This window comes from Rhinolophus sinicus, linkage group LG05 (genome assembly GCF_036562045.2).
Source record: "Rhinolophus sinicus isolate RSC01 linkage group LG05, ASM3656204v1, whole genome shotgun sequence".
In the NCBI taxonomy this organism is placed as follows: Eukaryota; Metazoa; Chordata; class Mammalia; order Chiroptera; family Rhinolophidae; genus Rhinolophus; species Rhinolophus sinicus.
The window spans coordinates 148,870,743-148,890,321 of record NC_133755.1 but is presented as its reverse complement, the minus strand read 5'-3'; the positions used below and the strand labels follow the sequence as shown (position 1 = coordinate 148,890,321).

At 34.7% G+C, this 19,579-nt stretch overlaps 1 protein-coding gene across 3 annotated transcripts in view; it reads right to left on the bottom strand.

Annotated features, from left to right (window-relative positions):
* CLVS2 (clavesin 2) overlaps window positions 1–19,579 on the bottom strand; it is a 92,353-nt gene that overhangs the window by 43,588 nt on the left and 29,186 nt on the right. For all 3 annotated transcript variants that reach the window (XM_019740973.2, XM_019740970.2, XM_019740972.2), the window contains exon 4: window positions 2,368–2,478. In XM_019740973.2, the coding sequence (XP_019596532.1) occupies window positions 2,368–2,478 (111 nt within the window). The remainder of the gene's footprint in view (window positions 1–2,367; window positions 2,479–19,579) is intronic.

Sequence of the window (19,579 nt, the reverse complement as noted above, 5' to 3'; positions counted from 1 at the left end):
CAGCTGAAGAGAGCATTGGAACAGTGGATTGAAACCTAGCCACAAGTTCTAGATCCCAGACTCAGAATGAATGATTCCAGGTATTGGTGTGATTTTGAGAAGGGAACCCCATAGCACCCAAGGTTTGTATTCCTTCCCATCAGTCTGGTGTGTTGGAGACTCAAACCTAGATTTAATTTAAGAAAACAAAGAACCTACTATTCTTTGTGAAAAAAGATGCAAAATTACTCCTTAGGGTTTTTTTAACCAGTTTCCCAGAACATAGAGTTATAGCATCTGAAGTATTAAGGTGTTTAAGTAATACTATGATGCTGAATTACTTGGAATGCCAGTAAGAAAATATAATAGCTTTGTCTTGTACATTGATTAAATAAATAAAATGAAAGGTGTTTTAACTGTAATTATTTCCTCATATGCAAAGTTGCAAGTCATATAGTTTTAATTAAAATGCTGAAGTTCCATCTAGAATCATGGTAGCAGTGCATTCTTCTAGCATTGTCAAAATTGTCAAAGTCAATCAAATAACCCCCAAACCTGGAACTTTCCTGGTTTCTAGACTAGGTCTTCTTCAGTCTTTTTCAACAGAACAGAATCATTTTAAAATCACGTCAGAACAAGTTGCCCCTATACTCAGAGTCTCGCAAGTGCTTCTCATTTCACTCTTGCTGAAAGCCCAGAACCTTGCAATGGTGAACAAGGCCCTCCGTGACCTGGCATACCCTGTTCCCTCCTACCCAGTCCTCGTCTGCCCTCCCCAATACCTCACCCGGATCCAGCTTTTCTGGTCTCCTGGCTATTTGTCAGATACACCTGGAGCATTTCTATCTAAGGAACTCTTATTTTGCTATTCCCTCTATCTGAAACAGTCTTCCCAGTAAATCCACTGTTCAACTCTACTACCTGCTAGCAGTGGTTTAGAGCAAATTGTTTAACCGACCATGCCTAATTTTCCCATCTATAAAAAGAGGGGGAAAACCTTGTTTAAAGGATTAAATGAGATAATAAATGTAAAGTACTTAGAATAGCATGTGGCAAAGAATGAATACTACAAAAACATTTGCTAGTATATTTTGGACTAAAAGTCCCTGCAGGTATTTTGGATCACACGATCATCCCTTCATAAAACAAAATTTCAAAGTGCTACTTGTGAATCATGTCAATACATTTTTCTGAATTCTAAAAAGTAAATTAATGTATTTGATTCTCAGTGGTAGAAAGAATTTGTAATATAAATTTTAACTGTTGACAGAGTTCTTCCTCCTAAACTACCAGAATATTTTCCACAAATTCATAAACAGAAAACTCTCAGTCACTAATGTTTGATAGAAACACACACTTAACAATTATTTCACGTTCCCATTCACAATGAGGCTTCTATGGCACTGAAATACCTGAAGTGCCTTCTCATTCACTGACAAACATGGCACATTATCTCCCATATAGATTTAGAAGTATATTTTCCTGGGGAATGACTCACTTGAAAGTTGGTCACAGCACGATGGTAAAAGTTGCTCCAAATATGGAGCTATTTTAATTCAGATATTGCTGCTCCACTTACAGTTGTACACATGAGTAAGCAAGTTACTTATCAATTCTAAGATTCACTTTCCTCTGCTCTGACCCAGGACATAATGCTTACTAAGCTCACGTTCAGAGCTGTATGGATGATAAAACGAGCATCAAAATGTATTTCTAAAAATCAATATTATTAACATCGTGATCAGCATTTGCCATGTGCCATGCATGGTGCTAAATGCTTAATATAAATTATCTTATTCTCAGAAAAGTGATTATTTTGTTGTAAGTATTGTGATGATCCACATAGTTAGATGAAACTGAATCTTAGAATTCAAGTAACGTGTAATGTGTAATTTAAAGAAATATCAACATTTCTACACATTAACATTCTTTCTCAAATGTGATTGATCATGACAATCACTACCAAGTTATATTAGAGATCACAAAATTCACTATATTCAAGGCAATACATATTGGGAAATAACTAACACCACTTTATTAACTAATAAAATTACCGCTTTTGTCCAGACCTACTTGAAATTTAGTGTACCATTAACAATACAGTAACATGGCTTTTTTTTTTAATTTTAAACTGATGCTCTAATATATAATGAATGTGCTAAAATGTCCTCCCCATTTGTGGAAAAGTAGGAGAGCTAGCTTTTAAATGTTTCTTTCACACATACACTGTTCAGAATTAACACCAAGTCTAAGAATTTTAAAATATTGAATATTTATATATAATATAGAAGCACATTCACCATAGCCAATATCATGCATGCAGTATGCACCATAATTCATTGGATGGAGGAGGAGAAAACATATAAAAACAAAGAAACAAACAAATACCCTTTTCCGAGTCTTCTCCTTTAGGAAAGGCCGGATCACAGTATACAGGGCGTGGATATACCATGGTTGGTTGACAAAATGAATTCCTCCGAATCGTGCAGGGAAACTGTCCTAGAGTAACATGGAGGGGGGAAAAACAGTCAAAACATGCTTCCATGTATTGAGAAGTTCAGGGAAGGCCATAGTATACAAATTTGTTATTCTATACTTTTAAATGAGATTATTTGTATAGTTAAGAGAAGAAGAAAGAAGAAATTTATTGCATTAAACATCGCAAATTCCACACAAAAATTGAAGCAAAATGTAACAAAGCAAATCCTTCTCAAGAATAGATTGCTGATAAGAATTTCGCCAGGTTTAGAATGCCATATTTTAAGATTGCAAACTGCCAATAGTCATTATAGGCCAAGAAACATAAAAGACAGAAATTTGTCAAATAATGAACATAATATAAATAAGTTTTAATTAAATTATTTATATTTACATTAAAGTATATTTTAATTAAAATGCTTTTTTTAAGTTCCACTGTGGTCACCTATAATGTGAGCATTGTCAGATATCAAAACTTACTTTATTCTCTTTCTCTTATTATCAGCTTTACTATAAACATTCTCCTTTCCTTATTTCAGCCTAATGGAAACAAAAGGTAATGTGCTTAAGCAAAATAAAAATCTAGAGTTGTAGTGTAAGAAATTTGGACATGCATTTTGCCAGATTATATGAAAGTCAAAACCCTCTGAGTTTACCTCACAGGAGAAAAATGGGGTTATCATAACACCAGCCTTTGGCAAGAACTTACCTGTGTAACGTTTGCATCTGAAAAGATGTAGAGAGGTGTTTTCTCTCTCTCCATGACTAAATATGCACATCCCAAGCCCACTTCACAATACAAAAGAAATCCTTAAGTCAAATGAATTGTAACATTTAACGGTGCTATGGATTCCACATAAATGACCTGATTACCGCTGCTAGGTCAGAGTTCCACACTGAATTGACTACACAAATCTTCAAAAAAAACTATACGACTAGAAGTGTCTCTCAAGTGGCATCATAATTATTTGCATTCTTCTAGATTCTACTTGGAGCATGAACAGAAACAAAAGAAAAGGAAAATGAAATAATTGTACATGTATTTTTTTATTTAAATGTTCTCTTGAACAAGATTCAAAAGATTAAAAAATATGCCTGACATACCCCATTAAAATATTTTGTTTTGGGGGACACTTATGAGAATTACTCATTAAAGCTGTTTTATATACTGATTTTCAAAGCCAATGAGCATTTTTGCAAAGTAATTTCTATCTCTGAGAACAAACACTATTAAAAAAAAACACCTCACAGTACTTCAGAAAATTAATAAATTAGAACAGCTGAAGGTAAAATGTGTCTCCTTTTATGTCAATGTCTTTACTTCTTTCATACATATATATTATAGTTTCATTCATCAAGAGGTTAGTACAATAATAGAAACAAATCAGGTAGAAATGCAAACAAGTATGTTTTGAAGTTATGACATTTTTATATCTAAAAAGAAGGTAATGTAAAACAGAGAATGCTAAGATAAACCCCCAGGTACCCTCCACTCAGCCTGAGAAATAGAAAACGGTTGGTAACCTTGAAGTACACTGTTATTCATATTATTTTCACCCTCCCCCACATTTAAAAATTTCATGTTATATTTCAAATATGAAAATTTCCATTGCTTATATTTTATGTTTTATTTTACAAATACAATAAATACATCTAGTATCTATTTTATTTTATTTCTGTTTATATTTTATATTTTTTTTTGCTTTATATGTATGTACCCCTAAAATATATTCTATTTTAAGTACTTAAACTATAAAAAATGTCATCACAGGGAACATAATCTTCTGTTGTCACATAACATTGTTTTTGATGTCCACTGTATTGGAGGTTTATACAAGTACATGTTATGTATAGCTATAGTTCCTTGTCACGATTATGTAGTATAACATTTTATGGTACACCACAATTAGTTTACTTTCTTCTGTCCATGCACATTATTTTTCAAATTTTTGGTTTGTTTTGCCATTACCAGCATCGATGCTCTGCAGATTTAATTCTTAAACATATCTCTTGCGCATATTCAAGTGCACATGTAGGGAATTTACATAAACATGTCGCTGATGAATCCTAGAGTATATATATGAGTACTTCAACTTGATGAATTCGGTAGGAGCAATTTTACCAATTTATACGCCTCCTTTCCCCAGGAAGTTCCAACTGTTGCACATACAACACTTGGCATTGTCAACCTTTCTAATTTTTACCAGTCTAGTGCATAAAATAGATTCTCATGAGACTAGTTTGCAAGTTGCTTAGTCTTACTCATTTTGTTCAATTCTATCATTAACAACACTGTTTGAAAACATAACGACTTTACACATAGGCATTTTGTTTCTGAGTCCTTGAGGGACTGAATTTGTTTGCTGTCTCTACCGATCTTATTCATGGAACTCATTGTTGGCTAATATTAATCATTGGGAATCCTGAAGGAGCAAGTTTGAGAATTCTTGTCTGCCTTTCTCCAGACAAGATCTGCATCAGGTCCTACTAGGTGCTGTCAACCTGGTTTGGCTTTCATTTAATTTTCCTCCTGCACTACCTGAAGCACAACTACTTAGTAGGCTTTGAAAATAAAATTCTGAATGAGCATATGCTTTCTAGAACAAAACTGAATGAACAGCAACTATCAAGTTATTAAGCCAAAAGTCTTAGCTCGGTGATTTTTAAGCTTTGAGAATCTCGTGGAGGCCATGCTACTTCTATCCTGAACAACAGAGATGCACTCATAGACACATAACCGACACAAGATGTCATGAGATGTCTTGTATTTATCTTTAGATATAGAATGGTGTGATCAGTATCAAATCACAGTTGAGAAAGGGAGAAGAGGAAGGGAAAGCACTGACTTGGCAGTCCAGTAGATCTATTTTAAAATTCTGACTTCATGCCATCTCTGTCTTGCAGGCATCCAAGTCCAAAACAAGGACATTATCCTTGATTCTTTCCTTTCCCTCACTGTGATAACCCTCATTTCTTTTCTCTCTTTCTTCTTGTGGTATTACCATACACGTATATTGCACCGTTTGTAGTTATCCCACAGTCCTTGGATACTCTCTTCTGGGTTTGTTTTGTTTTGGTTTTTTTAGTCTTCGCTCTCTTTGCTTTTCAGTATGGGTGATTTCTGTTGATATATGCTCAAGTTCAGAGATTCTTTCCTCACCTATGTCCAGTCTATTCATAAGGCCATCAAAGGCAGTTTTCATTTCTGTTACGTTGTTTTCAGCCCATAGGATTTCCATCTTTGCTTACAGTGTCCATTTGTTCTTGCATGCTGTCTATCCATTGGAGTCCTTAGCATAGCATATTAATCAAAGTTGTTTTAAATTCCTGGTCCAATAAATCCAATATCCTTGCCATGTCTGGTTCTGATGAAAGAAAGAGGTCTTTCAAATTGTGTTATTTTGCTTGATTTTTAGTATGCCTTGTAATTATTTTTTTCTTGATAGCCTGACATGATGTACCAGGTAAATATGAACTGTCATAAATAGATCTTTAGTAATGTGTTGATAAGTTGTGAGGGGAGGGGAAAGCATGTTATAATATAGTCCTAAGATTAGGTCTCAGTCTTTTAGTGAGCCTGGGCCTCTGGACACTGAACTCACAAGTGTTTCTCAGTTTTTTTCTTTCCCCTTAGGTGGGACAGGTAGCCTGGAGTCCAGTATTTCCCTTCTCTGATGTGGAAGGCTGGAGTTTGTTATTTCCCCACCTCCAGATCAGTTAGGCTCTAATAACACCTCAGCAGGTTAACCAGTTTCTCCTAAGAGCAAGCCTTGCTAAGAAAACAGTGCTTTAAGCATATTTCAAAATGGTTCCTTTGGCTCTTCCCTTGACAGAAACACAAGGGGATCCCCCCCCCCAATATTAACTGTCAGAATATGATTGAGCTCCTAGAGATAAATCTCATAAGTGTGGAGGGCTCCACTCTGACTGGCACCCCTGGAGTTTTTAACTCTCAGTTTTGTTCACAATGAGCCTTTAGCAATGTGTCAACTGCAGTTCAGAGTGTCCTGCACCAGCACTGGTGCCTGCACTGGTTTCCTCTCTCCAGTAAGTGGTGACTCCCTGTATTCACCTGTATTCACCTGTCTATCTCTCCAATCTTGGTGGTAGTGGTTTGCCCCATGTTCTCACCTCTCTTATGGATCTAGGAAGAGTTGTTGATTTTCAGTTTGTTCCTTTTTTTTTTTTTTTTTTTTTTACTTGTTAGGACAGAGTGGCAACTTCCAAGTTTCTTATAAGTGGAACCGAAAACTGGGAGTCGAACCCCCTTATTTCTGATCATGCTCCAAGCCCTGCAATATTTATGCCCCCACGTCCTCTCCCATCACCTGCCATCACCAGCACAGTACCTAAGTCCATCACTTCACTGGCCATATTACCCCAAAAGTGTCTCTTCGTCTGCCTCCACTTTTAAACTATTGAACTGTCTGAGGGTAGAGGTTGTGTGTTCTACGTGGTTTACTAGTGCTAAGCCTGGCATCTATGTCTACCTATTTCATATCCCACTCAATAGGGCAGGAGATGAAAGACAAAACATATGAATCTTCCAGCTGGGATTCTGAATAAGAGAAGTCTTTCAACAAGATGCACTTGAGCAAGATATAAAGGACCAAAGGGAGGCAGTAGTCACCTTCCTGCTGCAACGACAGCTGCTAAGCACACTGTAGAGGGGCAGTTGTTTGCATCAGGGTCTGGGCCACACCTCCCATTTTCTAGGTGCCACTTTGGAGTGTGGGAGGCTTCAGGAATAGCAGCAGTACAGAGTGAAGACAGCAGTTTCTTGACCTCTGGATCACATATGCAGGGTCGTGACCTCAAAACCAAGAGAGCACTCACAGTCCTCTCCTAACTTTCATTCCGCCAGCTCTCCCAATGAGGCTTTAAGCACAAACTCTCTGTACTAAATCCATTTTTACTTGAGCCATCTAGAGAGATTTCTTTTTGTGCACTGAACTCTGAGCCAGACTGCACCTGATTCATATGTATATTCCCAGCATTTCAAAAAGTGTGTGTGTATGTGCGTATCTGTGTATGTGTCCTAGAATGCACCTAGAGGAATGTTTATTGAATGGAATAGATTCTGATATTTGCTATTTCAGTAAACTATTTATCATCTCTGAGACACAATTTCCTTATCTGTAAAATGGGAACATTTAAGGGACTACTAATAGCTAATCAGAGCTGTTAGTCACTGACCACACCTTCAAGGTACTGATATTAGCTATCAACCCCCACTTTACACATGTGGAAAAGATCATGAAGGTAATCTTATCATGTGTATAAGTGTATTTACCTGTATCATATATATGTAAGTGAATTATTCATATATTTATAGCAAAAATATGTTTACCTCAAATGTCTAGTTATTCAAGAAGAAAAATTGGAGGATCTAAATTATTAAAACATTATTCAAATTCTTTAATTGATTTTGATGAAATATAAAAATTGTGTGCTAAGATAATACTATTAAAATTGTCAGATTTGAGAATAAATCGATATAATTTCTTGTGCAATCAGGGTACAGTTTACATTCATAAATTTGAGCAAAATGAAGTATTCTGTGAAAAGTAAATACATAATTTTGTTCTTGTTTCACAAGACTGCCTATGGTTCCTAAACCTATCAACCGTGTTAAGAAGTGTCCTCAGTGTGGACGTTGGCAGATATTGTACATGTAACTCACCCATTCAGAATTAAATCTATTTAGCTTTTTGAAATGCTTGTTTTTCACTTCTCCCTTTCTTGCACTTTTTTTGAAGCACTTAGTTTCAATTACTATATGCACTACAGAAAAGTGCACATAATGATAAACTGTAATTGTGGAAATCACAACCTTTAATTCCATAACTCTATCACTAAATACTAGGATCAAAAATATGGTGCCATTCTTTTATGATACTTTTAGTATAAATATCAAACATGCTTATTATAGAAATTTTGAAACAAATAAGGTATAATTTTTAAAAAGTCACTCATAACCTTATCAAACAGAGACAAAAGCAATATTCTAAGCTCTCGGGGTAGGCTTCCAAATTTTTTCAGTTAAATTTATATACATGACATGAAACTCTAACAGTCTGGAATTATGATAATAGTTTTTTATGACTCACAGGTGTACAACTGATATAATATCACTCTAAAATTGTGCCTAGGTATATAAAGTAGAAGGCGATTATTCCAATAGTTGATACTACTGGTTCCTTAAGTAAGATATTACCGTGTTTCCCTGAAAATAAGGCCGGGTCGTAATTTTTGCTCCAAAAGACACAGTAGGGCACATGCTCAGGGGATGTCATCCTGAAAAATCATGCTAGGGCTTATTTTCCATTTAGGTCTTATTTTCGTGGAAACACGGTAGTTTCCTTCAGATATGTTTAAACTTAAGATTGATCTGCTTTGATACATGTTTTGATACGTGTTTTCCTAAACATATCTTTTGGGGGTATACGTTCTAGATGATATATTAGTTGTATACCTCATATCCATCTTTTAGAATGTTGTATTAGCTATTTGTATACACATCCTACCCATTTTCTAGAAGGCTGAGATTCTTAAAGAAAGTTGTGTTTATCCTGGTTCCAAAGCCTTGTTCCTATTCCCTACCACTAGCACCCTGTGCAGTGTCTGGAACTGAAAAGAATGGAACTATAATTGTGATCCTATATATTTAGTCTTATCAATAGTGAACAGACAGATCCAGGAAAGGTATTTAATTGCTTTCACGAGGGAAACAAAGACTTTTATTAAAACATTTTCTAACTGGTGTCTTCTGCCAAATTGAGAGGAGACAGTCAGAAAACTATTTAATTACCAGCTAATTGGAATGCTTTTTCTGTTCCTGTCTCATAATTGGTAATAAGCCATATGTAAATAAATGCAAATACTAAATTGAAAACAAAGGATTTGTCCCTGTTACAGAGCTAAGAGTTCAAATTGGGATTGTACACACTCGGGGAAATGCTTCACTTCCATCCTCTTTTAACTTCTAACTGCCCATTAAAATGTCATGCTACCCAGGTAGGCACACAATAAATTAACTTGGTTAGATGCAAAGAATTGTATAGCAGCAATATTTCACCAAAAAAAGTAATTGCTCTGATATACACGGGAACAATAATGATTAACATTTTCTACAACCAGCTTGTTTAACACTCAGGAGTTTGTTATTAGAAAAAACAGAAAAAAAATAATTGAATGGTTAAAAAAATAAAGTCAATTTCTGTTACAGGAAACAAGTCAAACTTCAAAGACATATCACATTGCATTTCAAAATATGAATTTAGCAAAGCTTTCTATTTGATGAGCAATCTCTGAAACAAAATGCATGTAAATTACAGATTAAATTTTCATGATTTCTCAGAAAACAATGTCTTAATTTTAAAGGGTTTTAAGAATCATGGATTAACCATGACGGACCATTTAAAAGAGTGATTAACAGGATACATTAATTTCCTACTAACATGTGGCACTGTAGGTAAAATTCTTTTCAGAAATTCAATGTTTGAGATATAAATATATTTCAAAATAATTTTGCCTTTCCAAAAGTTAAAGTCTTAAATCTAAATATGAACTAAAATACAATTTTTATGTTGAATTTTTAAATTTGAAAATTGATGTTCTTAAATTTGTATTTGCATATTTTATAGTATCTGTTTAAAACCTTCAGCAAAATGTCAGCTATTGTTTAAATTGTCTATGGTGAATACAAGTGTGTGAATGTGTATTTCTTTTAAAGGTCAATAGAATATGCTCTACCCATAGGCAAATAAACATCATTTCTGTTATTTCTATTTTTAAAATAGCCAGTTTTCCCCATTTTATATGAGTCAGTATTTGGCTAAAGAAGACTTCAAAACACTGTGACTGCGATTAGATCTCTCTTTTACCCTGTCACTCTCCTTTTTATGTAATTCAGTTTCCATTATAGAGATGTGCTTACTTTGCTCTTTTTCACTTTCATCTGAGGGTGTCCTCTAGTTTTATTTTTTTAAGTTAATTAGAAATGGTGCCCAAGTACAATGGTATTGCCTGATATTCTCCGTTATAGGGTACAACAAAGAAATCTTACAGGGGCTTAGTAGAAGCTAGTAAATTACTTGGAAATCTTATCAATGCAAATTACTTGGAAATTAAGGTGTTAAATGATCATGTCCTTTAAATTGTGAGAGCAAGACCCACACCGACATTTTGAAGGCCAAGTGTTTTGCCTGCATTGCTTTGGTGATTCTACAATCAGCATTTATTATTTGGACTGAGAGTCTTTCAACATCCACTCAAAAGGACTAGGAGGGGTCTTCTTCCACCATTCAGAACACAGTGGTAGCCAAGGGCTGCTCCAGTGTATGAAGCTATAGGCCCAGAGAAAGGCAAAAAGTTACCTCACCCTCATCCAAAATGGCACATGAACATCATCTGTTCACCTGAAAATTAGAGTTTTGTGATGTTCTCATCATTGTTGTAATCTTAATGTAGACCATCATTTCCAAATTTTTAATTGTTTTTAAAATCTTAAATAACAGTGTAGTTGGCTTGCTTAAATCTACAAAAAATAATCTCATTTCCTCTTTCACTAGTAACTTATCACTTCTAAATAATGGTTATATTATGATTCCATTAAACACACACATACACATTATTCTTTTTTTCTTTTCCTGTTATGTATTGGACACAGTTATTAAAGTAATCCATAACACTCTTGGCTGCTAGGTTCCAGTGATAAATCCACTTACCTATTAGATAAATGTGTCTCTGTCAGGAAAAGTGTCTCTTTCCTTCCCTCCCAGTCACATACACAGAATTACTAAACAGACCAGAGGGATTATTATAGAGAGCATGCCTACTACTATGACTATATGATCAGGGTCTGGGAAATTTGTGGTGAGAATTGACCAATCTAAAAATCTCAGGTATACTCTAATGCCAGACAAATCATTATTTTATCATTGTTTTTTGTGCCTACAAATGATCACTTGGTACTGGCTAACTTTGCTTCAAATAACATGCTCCCATCCTGTGAAGGACCCAAAAACATGATGTTGGTGTATTAGTATGGGGAAATCCTTGTACCTGAATAAATCTCTCAATTTCATCAATGACTGGGTGGCATCAACTTGGCACATGGAGGAGAATGTTTGGGTCATGAATACAGTAAACTGCAGACAACTAAAAGATGGATATTACATTAAATATTCCTCTTCAAAAGAGCTCTACTTAGCTAAAAATATTTCTTGAAGTAAAACAAATACTAAAAACTAATGTGTAACATGTTTCGTCATCATGTGATTGAATGAGCAAAAAGACATCTCTTTCGTGAGCAAAACAAGTGTGGTATTCTCCCCAGCTACATTTTCTGCTAGAGAAGGTTGAAAACAGATTGAGCAAATCATGGCCACAGAGCCTTAACCTGAAGACACGAGGTTAAATTTAAGTTAATCACTGCTGGTGTGTGCCTGGTACATGTGGGGATGAGAACATGTACCAGGCACATGGAGAACAGGACACAAAGCCATTCGCACACCTTGTCACAATCCATGAAGGACCAATTTCAATCAAACATGTCAACAGGAGAAAATCCAAAGTAACAAATTTGGTTAACAAATCGGACAAATTTTTAAATTTATTATTTAAGAAAAGAATAGAAAAAAAAAAGACTTTGAAAAACACATCAAAATATTAGCCTGGTTAACTCTATGTAATAGAATAATAGATGACTTTTACTTTATTCTGTGTTTATTTTCTATTTTTCAAGTGATCTGAAGTGCCAAGTACCACACACACACACACGCGCGCACGCACACACACACACACCCTTATAAATATAGTTTTAAAAAGACAACTCAAAGATAATAATATAGTATTCTAAGCATTGACAAAGTTTAAGAATCATTTACTGAAAGCTACTCAAGCCTGTTAAATGGAAGGAGAAAGTGAATAAAGCAGTGTGAATAAATTCCTTACCTTGAAAGAATTTATAATCCAATAAAGAGAATAAGTAACATAAAACAAGGAAAGATAATTTCCAAAGATGTTCTGAGGTTTAAAGGAGAGAAAGAATAAAAGATTGAAGAGAAAGGTTGGTAATGATGAGGAAAGAACTCCCAAAAGAGGTAGCATTTGGAAAAGATCTTGGGGTGTCAACGAGAATCTGGTCGTTGTGGATGAGGGAATGGAGTGAGTAGAAGAGAGTGTCCCCGGGAGAAAGAGCAGTAGGACCAGAGATGGGAAGATCGGGCCACCTTTGGGATACAATTTCCAGAACTCTTTGCCTGGAGTTGAAGGTAAGTGTGAGGCATTGTTGGTAGTATGACTGAGAAGATGGTTTTAGAGTCTACCTGGACCGTCCAAGTTGTCTCACAAAAGAGTTTGTGTTTATCTTAGCATTGGACCTTCTTGGGAAGCATTGGCATAGTGTCATTAATCTAGCAGGTGTATGTAGTTTGTTATGGAAACTTGACATTTTAATATTGATTAAAATGGATCAATTTAGTGGAATCACTTTAATGTGGAAACATCTATCTTACATTAAAAAATAAAAAGTTACTAGAGTTTTACTTTAGTTTTCTCCCTTTCTTCCTTCCTTCCTTCCTTCCTTCCTTCCTTCCTTCCTTCCTTCCTTCCTTCCTTCCCTCCTTTCTTTCTTTTTTTAAATGACAAAGTAATGTATGACAGAGACCTCCATCCACCAGGTCCCCCCATCATGGTCACCCTACTGGCCAGCAGTGATGAGGCTGTGAGTGTTAAGAATGGGACAGGACTGAAGTAATACTTGAAAACTAATAGAGATAAAGATGGCATTAAGGTCATGGGTGTCTTTGGTGCACATTTCTTGAATAAAAAACAGTGATTTTTATGTTTTGACCAGCCCACTTGTTTGATGAAGCCTTGGAAAATGTCCTACTTTACTTGATTTCAAATAGGGAGAAAGTTAAATGGAGAAATGGGGTCAAAGCTGTTAGCACAATGCAGGTAATTAGAGCCTGAATTTGAGTCATAGCAAGGAGTTGACTATAAAAGAAAAACAAGTACACATGTTAGAAACATGAGGAAGATAGAGGCTATACAACTTAACAAAGATTGGATGCAGAGGAAACATATGAGAAAATGGGGGAAAGCAGGTTAGTGGAGAGACAATAATTGTACTAGAAATTGAAATAGGAAGGTGAGGGGAAGTGTGATATGTCAAATTTCAAGTGTCAGTAGGCCATGGGGAGATGTTCCCAAGTTCAAATAATGTAGACTGGGGTAGAGATGTATAAAAGCAGAAACAGAGCAAAAAAATTAAGATTTACAAATATGTCGAAAGGTACTTTAAAATGCTATAGTAATCTGTATCTTTCACAATAATATACATTTTTCTCCCTAATTTTAGTTAACCAATATCTTGACCAATCGTATAGCTGGCTTCAGTAAGGAATTGGAGAGAAAAGATCACTGAAGCTAGAGTGATGTTTTCCAGTCATTTGCCAGAACACTTTTAGCTCTACCAACTCCTTCCAAGACTGTGTGGTGTCCATATGGGTTGTGAGGCAGTGGGCTGTAAAGATAGCTTGAGAAGATCTAAAGATGTGCAAGCACATGTTTTGCAAAGAAACACACATGAACAACAGCACGACTGAGGCTCACGGCTTAGACTGCCTCCTCCCCCGACATTGCTAATGAGTGACTCTTATTCAGTCTGAATGTTTCCTGCAAGGCTGGGGTTAAGGAGGATGATTCCTCAGTTTAGCTAATCTGGGAATATTTACTTTCTCTTGCCTGTTAGTTTTACAACTGGAAGGAAGCAAGCGTTCAGTTGGCATCATTACTCCCTCTCCAAAATTTAAAAACATGTCATAAATGTACCACTAAATACAAAAAAAGAACTTCTAATTCAATACGCCATAGATTTTACTATGCTTTTCTTGTGCTTAGTACAAAATCTTACAGATACTTATTAATTTTGGTTAACTTGAGAAAATTCTAATAAAACCACCAGGAAATTCATGTTGCCTGCATAGGATTCTTCTTCCTCTTGTTTTATCCCCTGTGACTTTATTAGCAAGAAATAATCATCCACAGCTATTCCCTAGCAGTTTTCCTTCACATTGCTGCAAAGTCCTCCTACAAATAAAACTCCTTAGGAGGAATAGTCAACAAGTTTTTGGACTATGGTGCACTTCCCAAGAGTGCAGATGTCAGTAGTTAGCACTTATTATGTCCTCATAGCTTTGCTGTGAACTCAAGATCTCTATTCACTCTTGAGTCTCGCAATGGAATTGGAGAGTTCATATTAGTCTTTGGTCTGTGGATTTAAACGAACAAGATATGCATTTCTATTTGTCTAAGCATTCACATCAGGGTAACCACACACATCTGCAGTCTTTCCATAATCTCAGTCATGGCATATAAACAAAATAAATAGAAAAAAGTTTCCAACCCAGACACATGAATTTGCATAAACTCAAGGAAGCACAGACTTTTCTGAATAAAGAAATATTGTTTCCAACTATTAATATGTGTATGGATGTGTGTTTGTGTGATTCAGAGAGCAATCTAGCTTCAATCTCTTCCTTGCAATTCATGAGTAGAAGAGGAGATTCCATTCTTTGCCTTTCTCCCACCCTTGAAACTTAAGTGATGTGAACAGTTCTGAACTAGTGATAAAACTGGTATATAGAGGTTTTACATAACTTGTGAATCTGACTGGGGCAATGCATACCATTTTAAATGTTGAAGTATGTGAAGTATTTAGGCTCTTTTGATTTATGTAATTTTTAAAAACTCACTCTCTACTCTTTACACTGTGGCTCAACTGTGATTTAGAATTTAGGTGGTTTCTAGAGATTTTGGAGATAAAACACAGAGAGCTACAGCTTTTATCCAACATCTTTATCTTGGCTCGCCCCACTCCATCCATGTAGTTTATCACTGGATCAGGTCTTGTTGATATTCCTTTTTTTGTATCATCCACTTCCCTTTCCTTCATCATGGGTTTTATTTATCTATCTATCTATCTATCTATCTATCTATCTATCTATCTATCTATCTATCTATCTATACACATATATATCCCTGATAGATATACCGTGTTTCCCCGAAAATAAGACCTGGTTTTATATTAATTTTTGCTCCATTAGGGGTTATTTTTAGGGGATATCTTATCTCATGTACAACAAACTACATTTATTCAAATACAGTCATGTCATCTTCTGGAACATCGTCATAATGTACTAAATGGGTCCATCGGGCTGAGATCTTAACTGGGTCTTATTTTCAGGGTAAGTCTTATTTTCAGGGAAACACAGTATTTGTGTGTAGATGGATATTCCATTTGAAGGTTCATATATTAACTCTCAAAAACTAATCTGCACATTTAGATAAAGTCATAAAGGAATTCTCTTACATGAGAGTGTTAACAAAGAGGTGGATTTTACTTTGAAGAGTTTTGCTTTTATCTCTCTAATATTCTGTCATATAGATATGGTCAAAACCAAAACAAAACAGCAAAAAAATCCTACTTTTTTTAAAGATGCAAAATAAAAATGTTTTTCTGAATATTGTCTTTTGGTGTTCTCCAAGAGATTAACACAATTATTTTTTTCTCATTCAATAAGTATTTATTGTGTCTACTATATATGGGCGTGATGCTGGTGGTGGGATCTAGACTGACATTTTCAATTTTTTCACCATTCAGAAGGTACCTGTACCTATCTATTAACCCAATGATTTGTAAATTTTGAAATAATTATAGACTCACAGGATGCAACCAAACTGAACAGGGAAATCCCATGCTGTCTTCCCCTGCCCTCCCACAATGAGATGTTATACTAGAATGAACCATCAAAACCACGAAATTGATTTTTCTACAATCCACAAAGCCTATTCAGATAACACTAGTTTTACGAGTACTAATTTGTGAGTGTGTTTGTATGTACTTCAATGCAATTTTATCATCTTTGTGGCTTTTTGTAACCTTCACCACCAAGATACACAAATGTTCTATTACCACAGGACTCCCTCACATTACCCCTTTGATCTAACCCCAATCGCTAACCTCTGGTAACCATAAATCTGTTCTCCATCTCTATAATTTTGTTGTTTTGAGAATTTTATATAAGTATAATCATATATTATACAACCTCTTGAGACTGGCTTTTCTCATTTAGCATAATACCCTTGATACTCGTCGACCTCAAAATTGTTGCATGTATCAACATTTGCATTTCCCTAATGGCAGTGATGTTGAACATCTTTCATGTGTGTGTTTGTCATCTGTAGATCCTCCTCAGTGAAATATCTATGCATGTATTTTACTCATTTCGTTATTGGATTTTTTTAGTGTTGAGTTTTTAAGAGTTTGTTTATATTTCCTAAATAAAAGTTATTTCCCAGATATGTGGTTAGCAAATATTTTCTCCCAGTTTGTAGCATGTCTTTTCATCCTTTTAAGGGGGTGGTGTCACAATTTTGACAAAGTTCAATTTATTTATTATTGTTTATTCTTTTATAGATTGAGCATTCAGCATCAATTCTAAGAAACTTTTGCTTAGCCTTAGATCCTAAAGATGTTCATCTATTTTTTTCCTAAAAGTTTTATAGTTTTGTGTTTTACCTTTAGTTCCATAATCTATATAAGGTTTGAGGTTTAAGTCAAGGTTCATTTATTGTTTTTTTTGTCTGTGTTGAAAAACTATACTTCCTCCATTAACTTGCTTTTGCACTTTGTTAAAAATCAGTTGGAAATATTTGTGTAAATCAATTTCTGGGTTCTATATTCTTTTCCATTGATCTATGTGTCTGTCATTTGGTCAACATTCTAATATTTATCTCTCTAATATTATTGTTTCTATATAGATTTGACACAACAAAACCAAAATCTATTTCTTTTAAGAATGTAAATTATTGTAAAATATTTTCCAAATATAACCCTATGTTGTTCTTTGAAAGATAAATAAAAGTTGATTTTTTTTTTTTAAGGCAGCAATTCCTTCCCCAGAAAAAAAAAAAAAGAAAAATTAACTGGTATTTTAAATCATTCAGTTTCATGAGCCACATAGTGTTAGTTTAAAATGTTTCTTTTAAAACGAAAGATTAACAAGCAAACATGAAAAAGATTAAAAAAAAATTCCTGAGTCAAAAATACATACCTAAAAATTGATAAAAATTTGGAAACAATACAATTAAGAATTAACTAAAAACAAACAAACAAACAAAAAACTCTGTCAAAATATGTAACAATATACAAAAAACAGACTTTTGGTGTTTATAATTTACAGAATGCCTATAATCTCTTGGACAAGTCTGTCATTGCATGATTTTAATTTTATAACTGAGAAAACTGAAACACAAAATTTAATGATTTAAAAGATTAAAACTGACTTAAAAAATTCAAGCTGTTATCAATCAAATAACTATTAGTTTCAAATCTACTCTAGTTTCAATTCTACTTCTTAGTCCACTTTGGTGTAATTTTTTAATTCATTAGAAAGTGAAAAAAGATCAAATTTTGAGTAGTACACTAGAGCTAATATCATACTAAGAAAATACTGCATATACTCCTACAGCAGTGACACTGCTTCAATCACTATAAAACTAAAATCCACCTTTATTATTTTCTTAGTTTAGACAAGAAGAAAATCACATTTATTGATAATACATTTATTTAAGTAATGTGTTAAGCCCCGTTGTTTTTTTGCCACCCTCTTATGATGGTAACTGAAACACCATCTCTGCCACACCTGGATTTTGCCAGTTGGTTGAAAAATTTTTATACTCTGTGTTTTACCAGAGAGCATTTCGGTGGCTTGCATAATACATAAAATTATTTAAAAGTAGATGAGTATTTTCTGATTTAAAATGGCAGATTGAGCATATGTATTTGTTTCCCTTACCCCTGAGGCTTCATTAAAAATGATGGGAAATTAATATTTTTAAAGTAAATGAGATATCAATAGTGTGAGAAGTGGAAAAAGAAAGAAAGAGAGAGAGAGAGAGAGAGAGAGAGAGAGAGAGAGAGAGAGGGAGGGAGGGAGGGAGGGAGGGAGGGAGGGAGAGAAGGAAGGAAGGAAAGAAAGATACCATCACATGAATTTTTTCCATATATTTTTACAATAGGAGGAGATAAAAGTCTAGTTGATAAGACAGAGGCAATGTAGTGTGGAAACCAGGGAAAAGAAGTAAGGATATTATATAAGAAACTATAGATTTAAACCAAAAGTTCGGTGAAAAACAATCCAGGATGATAACCATGCTGCAAAACTAGAAAGCAGTTAGGCAAATTGCAAGAAGAAGTGACTGGGCTAAAAAAGAATAACTTTTTTTTAATAGAAAGAATTTCTTAAGTAAATACTAGAAAAAGATAACTAAAAGATATCGGCAGTAAGTAGTGGGAAAAAGTTTTTTAGTTTTAATTATAAGCTCTTTTATTTTTATGAGAAGTAAATATCTTCTTTGATATAATATTTCTAAATGGAATTAAGTATAAAATAAAGAAAAATAAGACCAAGAGACTCAATAATGATATCAATGCAATAAAAAATGTACTGTCAGTAGACTACAAATATATCCCTGGGCATTTTAGCAGCAGAATTTGAAGTTGTAACCTCAGACACTCTTCTGGAAATAGCCATTTAAAAGTTCATCAGATTCTTGAGCAGATACACGAGCTGTAGTTGGAACTGTCATTTGCTTGTGAAAACAGAGGTGGCCTAACCGAGACTCCTAACACAATAGAAATTCATCTTTCCTCTGCTTTGTGATGAACTAAATAATAGCCTTTCTGGAAAGATTAAGATTCTTCTTACAAAATTATTTTGACGCCATCCTAAAGCATAGCAAGTACAGTAGCATTTTAAGGCCCTAGAAATTACTCCAGGTAGTTTAGTGAAGCAAGTTTTTGTCTCAGATGTTCACATGAAGAAGAAAGTATGCACTGTCATTTGGACCTGCACAGCTTGGTTCCACCTGGACAGCCGAGTCCAGTTTGGAGCTATGAAAAGAGACAAAGGGAAGCAGATCTAGATAAAATGTTACAGAAGACAGGGCTGACCTTTATGCTTCACCAGCAGCAAGTGAGCAATTCTCCAAGCATTCATAAATGAGTCTCATCAACACATACTTTTAATTTGCAGAAAGCTTGACTTCA